At 38.6% G+C, this 8,445-nt stretch overlaps 1 protein-coding gene across 1 annotated transcript; it reads left to right on the top strand.

Moving 5' to 3' along the window:
• The first annotated feature begins 3,476 nt into the window (after nt 1–3,476).
• LOC117514476 (pancreatic progenitor cell differentiation and proliferation factor A-like) lies at nt 3,477–4,755 on the top strand. The gene is made up of 4 exons (XM_034174956.1): nt 3,477–3,636; nt 3,791–3,868; nt 4,250–4,343; nt 4,441–4,755. The coding sequence occupies exons 1-4, from the start codon at nt 3,582–3,584 to the stop codon at nt 4,562–4,564; spliced, it is 351 nt and encodes a 116-aa protein (XP_034030847.1). The 5' UTR covers nt 3,477–3,581; the 3' UTR covers nt 4,565–4,755.
• Nucleotides 4,756–8,445: the final 3,690 nt, after the last annotated feature.

Genomic DNA, 8,445 nt, shown 5'->3' with positions numbered 1-8,445 from the left:
GTCGTCCCGGCCACGAAGGTCCTGCTGCTTCATATATGATGATTAGCTCCACATTGATAAAGAAATAAGACTAATAAAGGGGACGAGACCCATTGGCATAGTGATTACAACCGGACACCGCTGCATGATGTGGATGTGAATCTACAACTCCCTCTGGATGGGACACCAGTCCTTTGCAGGTTACTTCAAAAGCCAAGGTTGCTATATACTTCACACCTATAATTACAGGGATAATGCAGATGGAGTGGGAGCATGAAGGACACACCTGTAGTCGTACCCTAATTTACATATTGGTAGTCCAACCCCGATCCCAGAAAGCGACCTGCTTTGCATCAATAAACTTTGCAAAATGCTACACGGTGCAATATGTGTGGCGCATGTTTTTTGGTGAAGTGTCCAAGTCCATTTCACAATTTAGTTGGTGCATAAAGTGAGCAAAAAGAAGGACTCCAGGCACAAAGGGGTTGGATGTATCCTCCTTGTTAGTAATGGCGTGTTGGGGGTGTAACTTAATTCAACCAGTTGGAGTGGCACCTGTGTGAAGAGTGTAGTTGCTCATAGGTTCAGCTGCTTTAGCTGGCCTTTGAAGTGGATGTCACATTCAAATTTCTTGATGAATCCAACTACCAAGACTGCTGACTGCATCACTTTGAAAGTAAGTTAAAAACAGTTTTGTCTGTCTTTGGAAATTTGTTATAATGCACAGTCATGCCATCTGTTGTGCGCTGTGATGCAGTTGGATTGAGTAAGCATTTTTATTTGCTGAAGTTAGAATGTGTGATTAGTGTTATGTCTTTTTATATTAAAACACAGATTGTTGTGCATATTGATTCTTATTACTATAAGCAGCTATGTTTTTGTTTCAAACCATGTTTAAAGTCCGGACCCCCTGTGAAAACTGAATGCCCCTCTGTTTGTCCACCCTCCTCAACTGCAGGAAGGAACTTAAAAGCAGTGAAAAATATAGTACAAACCAACTTTATTAAAGTTTTGTTTTCCATTAGTTATTACTATTATTTTATTCTTAATATGTGTTTTCCTTTAAGTTTCATGGCATGATTGGCTAATGGACACCATGGTGCACAGAGTGTTATGTGTATCATGAACTAGAAAGTATCTGACTACTGTAATTCCCAGAGTATATGTCACACCAGTTAAATAAGGGCTCTTGAAGAGGAAAACCCATTTATATGTCACACTGGAGTATAAGTTGCACCTTTCTTTCTGCGTTATCAGCTCCTTAATTTGGGATTTTTGTGCATTGTTGTATCGGACTTATTATTTGCATTTATTATTTTATTATTGTTTATTTTGTTTTGTGCTTTCATTCCTGCAAAAGTCCCATATAAATAGTTACTAAAATTATTATGAATAACAAATGCATGATTTTTCAGTATATAAGTTGCACCTGAGTATAAGTTACAGGGCCTCCCAAACCTGCAAAAAAAGGGACTTATGTTCCAGAAAATACAGTACGTTATTCTTCAAACACCAACAATGCACACTGCTGAACTTCAGACCAGGTATTGTTGGTTCGTTGATTAAACGCCTTCTGGTGCCAGACCTCATTTTGCTGGCCATAAACAAACAGACAAATAAATAAATAAATCAGGTGTCGTGTGAAAATTAGAAACAACAGTTCCACCGTGCTGTGCATTGTTCTTGATGGAAGATAGGGCTCTTCGAGTTTACAGTGAGTTTATTGGCCTCAAATCCGTTAGCTCTGTGAGTGAAAATCCTTTTCTGTGTCCTTTTGTCTTGAGTCACTCAGGTGGCCTGATGACCAAACAGAACAAGTGTCCTGAGTTGTGGCAGGCTCCGCCCACAGTGTAAGACCTCCTATAAAAAGCCATGACAGCAGAGAAGCTGGCTGGCCCACACTCACTCCAACAACACATGGGCCACTGGATCATCTGGCACGTCTTCAGCTTCAAGGCATCCTCACCGTGATCTGCAGCTCACATCCTATTCCAAAAGGTACGTTGCAACATTTAAAAAAGTTATTTAGTCATTCATACATGCTAGAAAATAAATTTATGTTGTAACGACTAAAAGCATTGTCACAATAATGATTACACAAACAATATGATTGGAAATTTTGAATTTGTTAATATATGGCTAATTAATTGTGAAATAATACGTTCAATTTTTTAGATTAGTTATGTGGATAATTACTCAAATATTTAAAAGAAACAGTATATGTTTTTTTAGAAACTATTGAATCATAAGTTGTCCTTTTAGCTTTATATCCAGACAAGTATATATATTACTATTTATTTATTTATACTACCTTTATTCCTTTGTTAATTAATCTTCATTAAAATACCCAAATTGAATAAAATAAAAAATTAACAAAGGATATATATATATATATATATATATATATATATATATATATATATATATATATATCATTAAAATACACAAAGGAATAAATCGTATTTGAGCAGAGAAACCTGTAAAATTTTTGTATTTTCTAATCATGCCGGAATTAAATGTTAATTGATTGCTACAGTTCTCAAGTAACTCACAAATGCAGAACAAAGTCAATTTCTTTTTAGTCAAATATTCATAACAGAATTAAAATTGTAATGAATAATCCTGTTCCATAATAGATCCAAGTCTGTTTGGATAAATCAGATGGTCTGATTTTTACAATGTTTGAGTAAGTGTTGTTGAGCTACACATAAACTCGTGCATTTCTTGCACAGAAATTATTTCTGGCCATTATTTTGCAGTCTGTTTTCCTAAATGTTTAAACTAATCTGTGCACCACCAAGGCCGTAAAGTACAGACATGTTCTGTTTGTCTCTTCCAAATCCCCAAAGTAAAGCCATCAGCTGATCAGTTGCTGTTAAGCCGTTTAGAAGTTCTTAACTTCAGGTTCTGATTTTCATGGGTTCTTTCAACTTGTTTAAGTGTGGACTGAGTTTTCCTTTTATATTTATTCATGTAAAACCACATTGAAATCCATATATTTGATGCAGTTTTGGCATTGGATTTATAACTATTTCTTACAAAGGTAACTGATTATGCAACTTTTTATTTAAATGTTTATTACCTGAGGAGGCCAACGGGTAGGGAAGGCTTTGTGTCCATCCGTCTGTCTGTGCTCAGCATAACTCCAGTTCTATTAGTGCCAGGGTCTTCAAATTCACAGGGAACATTATTGGAACAAAAGCCTTGGACAAGTTCAAAGATGGCTAACCTTGACCTATTTTAAGAGGCCAAAACGTCACATTCTGTTTCCTATTTGTATGCTCATACAGCCGAGGGTATTTTAGCATTGCGTTATATATTTTGTGAATGCGACGGTCTTACCTCGTCTTTATATTCCCACACAACATTTTAAAGCATGTGAAGCATTGTGCAATGTGCACTTGCTTTAGAAAAGTATGGTATAACAACAGTAAATCAGGATATTAAATGGAAATAAAAGGAAAACTACTGCGCTCAAAACACTGACTCATTGGATTGTATTTCCATCTAATAAATATAAACAATTTGCTATATCTATTTTCTGTCTTTCTGTGGTCACAGTTTTCCATCTGTGGGCAGATTTCCACCTGAACTTGGAGAAAATGGCAGCGATTCCATCAGGTGGCTCCTTTATTGCCACTCATGATTATTACAGAAGTGAGTCAGACTTACATTTTAAAATCACATAAAAAAATTTTTTAACATGCCTGCTGATATGATGATGTTTTTGATGCCTGTGCATGTTCTTGTATCAGTTGAATTTCACTGTTATAGAATGAAGGTTTTGTTTTGTTTTTTTTGTCTCACTCAGGACGGCTCGGGTCCAGCTCCAGCAGCAGCTCCTGCAGCAGTACAGAATACACAGGAGAGGTCCTTCCACACCACCCAGGTATAAAATCATCGTCACCATACAGATTATTCAGTTTTATCTATCCAAGTATTCTATATTATCAGCCCTGTAATAGATTGGCGGCCAGTCCAGGGTGTACTCTGCCTCTCGCTCGATGACAGCTGGGATAGGTGTCAGCACACACACACACACACACACACACACACACACACACACACACACACACACACACACACACACACACACACACACACACACACAGACTCCACCCTGCCCCCCTCCCCCCCAAAAAAATTAATGAACAAATATTCTAAATTATAATATTATCCTTAATAAAATAATTAATTCATTCATTTTCCATACCTGCTTAATTCCTGTTCCACACTGACTTTCTGTCTAAAATTCACTTTCTGCACACAGGACTTCCAAGGCAAGATTCTGGCCACTGGTGGACTTCGTTTTTCTTTACAAAACAGAACCAGCTCAGCAAGCAGAATGGATCTGACTCTCAAAAGTCAGTGCTTTAATATATTTTCATGAGAAAACTCAGATTTTTCAGGAGCAGTTATCCATTCTGTAGCCTAAAACTACGACTTCTCTCCGTGCTCCAAGAACAGAACCTACACAGTGACCGGTAGTCAGGTGGGCTGCATTGCCAGGGAAATGGCTTTTAAGAGGCAAAGCAGTGAAAATGAGCAGTTTGAGCCATCAGCACCTCCACCAGCCTCTGCCTAGGCTCCATTCTCAACACCACCTTCCCTTCCAAGTTTTCACCTTCATCCTGTTGTCCATCACATAGTCCAGAGCTGGAGATGGAGGAGACAGCAGTGATGGAGTTATTTCACATTTAGTGAATACACTTTGCGTTCATGTATTCTTTTATTATGACCAAACATAAAAAGTCAAATTCGTGAAGTTTTATCTGTGTTTTATTTTTTCCTCTTTGTGCTTTTTGCTCTATAATAAAGTGTTTCAATTCATATTGTGTGTTGTTCAGGTTGATTTCCGAAGAACACATTATTTCTTATATTGATCTCTGTAAAGGATCTTTGTACTGCACTGCAGCAACCAGAGCTAAACTTAGCTCTGATATCGGCTCAGATTAGAGCTGATGGAGCTCCTCAAATCTTATTACAGGGTGTGGAATATAACCACAAAGGAAATCAAAAGAAGGGGACACAAGTACCAAAGGAAACCCAAAAACAGGAAAGGGGACATGTGGAGGAGTTGGTCGTGGTAAGACGGCCAACAGCAGAACAGACAAGAGAAAACCCACAAAACAACAGGGGAATGGTTATATAATGGTTTCTTTAAGTTGGGGAACATATAATAGTCTGAAGGGGCCAGGTCAGGTCAGTAGGGGTGTTGGTAGACCAACTGGAAATGCAGGGTGTCCAATTTGGCAGCCACAATGTTGGACTTGTGACCATGTGCAATGTCCTGCAGAAAAAGGATCCCTTCGGTCAACTTTCCACTGTGTTTCGTCTTAATTGCCTCCTTCAGGTGGTCCAGGACATTAGCATAATACTGTCCGGTGATACTAGAGCCCTGAGGTAGGTAGTCCACCAACAGAATACAATTTTTGTCCCAGAAAACAGGCGCTGTTACTTTTTTTGGCTGATTTCTGGGTGCAGAACTTCTGTGGCCACTGGGACCCACTGTGCCACCATTCCTTTGACTGTCCCTTGGTTTCAGGATCATAGATCAATCAATCAATTTTATTTATATAGCGCCAAATCACAACAAACAGTTGCCCCAAGGCGCTTTATATTGTAAGGCAAGGCCATACAATAATTACGGAAAAACCCCAACGGTCAAAACGACCCCCCCTGTGAGCAAGCACTTGGCGACAGTGGGAAGGAAAAACTCCCTTTTAACAGAAAGAAACCTCCAGCAGAACCAGGCTCAGGGAGGGGCAGTCTTCTGCTAGGACTGGTTGGGGCTGAGGGAGAGAACCAGGAAAAAGACATGCTGTGGAGGGGAGCAGAGATCAATCACTAATGATTAAATGCAGAGTGGTGCATACAGAGCAAAAAGAGAAAGAAACACTCAGTGCATCATGGGAACCCCCCAGCAGTCTAAGTCTATAGCAGCATAACTAAAGGGATGGTTTAGGGTCACCTGATCCAGCCCTAACTATAAGCTTTAGCAAAAAGGAAAGTTTTAAGCCTAATCTTAAAAGTAGAGAGGGTGTCTGTCTCCCTGATCTGAATTGGGAGCTGGTTCCACAGGAGAGGAGCCTGAAACCCTAGGAACTACAAGTAAGCTTGCAGTCTGAGAGCGAAGCGCTCCATTGGAGTGATATGGTACTATGAGGTCCCTAAGATAAGATGGGACCTGATTATTCAAAACCCTATAAGTAAGAAGAAGAATTTTAAATTCTATTCTAGAATTAACAGGAAGCCAATGAAGAGAGGCCAATATGGGTGAGATATGCTCTCTCCTTCTAGTCCCCGTTAGTACTCTAGCTGCAGCATTTTGAATTAACTGAAGGCTTTTCAGGGAACTTTTAGGACAACCTGATAATAATGAATTACAATAGTCCAGCCTAGAGGAAATAAATGCATGAATTAGTTTTTCAGCATCACTCTGAGACAAGACCTTTCTAATTTTACCGATATTGCGTAAATGCAAAAAAGCAGTCCTACATATTTGTTTAATATGCGCATTGAATGACATATCCTGATCAAAAATGACTCCAAGATTTCTCACAGTATTACTAGAGGTCAGGGTAATGCCATCCAGAGTAAGGATCTGGTTAGACACCATGTTTCTAAGATTTGTGGGGCCAAGTACAATAACTTCAGTTTTATCTGAGTTTAAAAGCAGGAAATTAGAGGTCATCCATGTCTTTATGTCTGTAAGACAATCCTGCAGTTTAGCTAATTGGTGTGTGTCCTCTGACTTCATGGATAGATAAAGCTGGGTATCATCTGCGTAACAATGAAAATTTAAGCAATGCCGTCTAATAATACTGCCTAAGGGAAGCATGTATAAAGTGAATAAAATTGGTCCTAGCACAGAACCTTGTGGAACTCCATAATTAACCTTAGTCTGTGAAGAAGATTCCCCATTTACATGAACAAATTGTAATCTATTAGATAAATATGATTCAAACCACCGCAGCTCAGTGCCTTTAATACCTATGGCATGCTCTAATCTCTGTAATAAAATTTTATGGTCAACAGTATCAAAAGCAGCACTGAGGTCCAACAGAACAAGCACAGAGATGAGTCCACTGTCTGAGGCCATAAGAAGATCATTTGTAACCTTCACTAATGCTGTTTCTGTACTATGATGAATTCTAAAACCTGACTGAAACTCTTCAAATAGACCATTCCTCTGCAGATGATCAGTTAGCTGTTTTACAACTACCCTTTCAAGAATTTTTGAGAGAAAAGGAAGGTTGGAGATTGGCCTATAATTAGCTAAGATAGCTGGGTCAAGTGATGGCTTTTTAAGTAATGGTTTAATTACTGCCACCTTAAAAGCCTGTGGTACATAGCCAACTAATAAAGACAGATTGATCATATTTAAGATCGAAGCATTAAATAATGGTAGGGCTTCCTTGAGCAGCCTGGTAGGAATGGGGTCTAATAGACATGTTGATGGTTTGGATGAAGTAACTAATGAAAATAACTCAGAACAATCTGAGAGAAAGAGTCTAACCAAATACCGGCATCACTGAAAGCAGCCAAAGATAACGATACATCTTTGGGATGGTTATGAGTAATTTTTTCTCTAATAGTTAAAATTTTATTAGCAAAGAAAGTCATGAAGTCATTACTAGTTAAAGTTAAAGGAATACTCGGCTCAATAGAGCTCTGACTCTGTCAGCCTGGCTACAGTGCTGAAAAGAAACCTGGGGTTGTTCTTATTTTCTTCAATTAGTGATGAGTAGTAAGATGTCCTAGCTTTACGGAGGGCTTTTTTTTTATAGAGCAACAGACTCTTTTTCCAGGCTAAGTGAAGATCTTCTAAATTAGTGAGATGCCATTTCCTCTCCAATTTACGGGTTATCTGCTTTAAGCTGCGAGTTTGTGAGTTATACCACGGAGTCAGGCACTTCTGATTTAAAACTCTCTTTTTCAGAGGAGCTACAGCATCCAAAGTTGTCTTCAATGAGGATGTAAAACTATTGACGAGATACTTTAGCTCACTTACAGAGTTTAGGTAGCTACTCTGCACTGTGTTGGTATAAGGCATTAGAGAACATAAAGAAGGAATCATATCCTTAAACCTAGTTACAGTGCTTTCTGAAAGACTTCTAGTGTAATGAAACTTATTCCCCACTGCTGGGTAGTCCATCAGAGTAAATGTAAATGTTATTAAGAAATGATCAGACAGAAGGGAGTTTTCAGGGAATACTGTTAAGTCTTCAATTTCCATACCATAAGTCAGAACAAGATCTAAGATATGATTAAAGTGGTGGGTGGACTCATTTACATTTTGAGCAAAGCCAATTGAGTCTAATAATAGATTAAATGCAGTGTTGAGGCTGTCATTCTCAGCATCTGTGTGGATGTTAAAATCGCCCACTATAATTATCTTATCTGAGCTAAGCACTAAGTCAGACAAAAGGTCTGAAAATTCACAGAGAAACTCATAGTAACGAC

The sequence above is a fragment of the Thalassophryne amazonica genome, chromosome 7, assembly GCF_902500255.1.
Source record: "Thalassophryne amazonica chromosome 7, fThaAma1.1, whole genome shotgun sequence".
In the NCBI taxonomy this organism is placed as follows: Eukaryota; Metazoa; Chordata; class Actinopteri; order Batrachoidiformes; family Batrachoididae; genus Thalassophryne; species Thalassophryne amazonica.
This window is presented reverse-complemented; position numbering and strand designations above follow the sequence as displayed.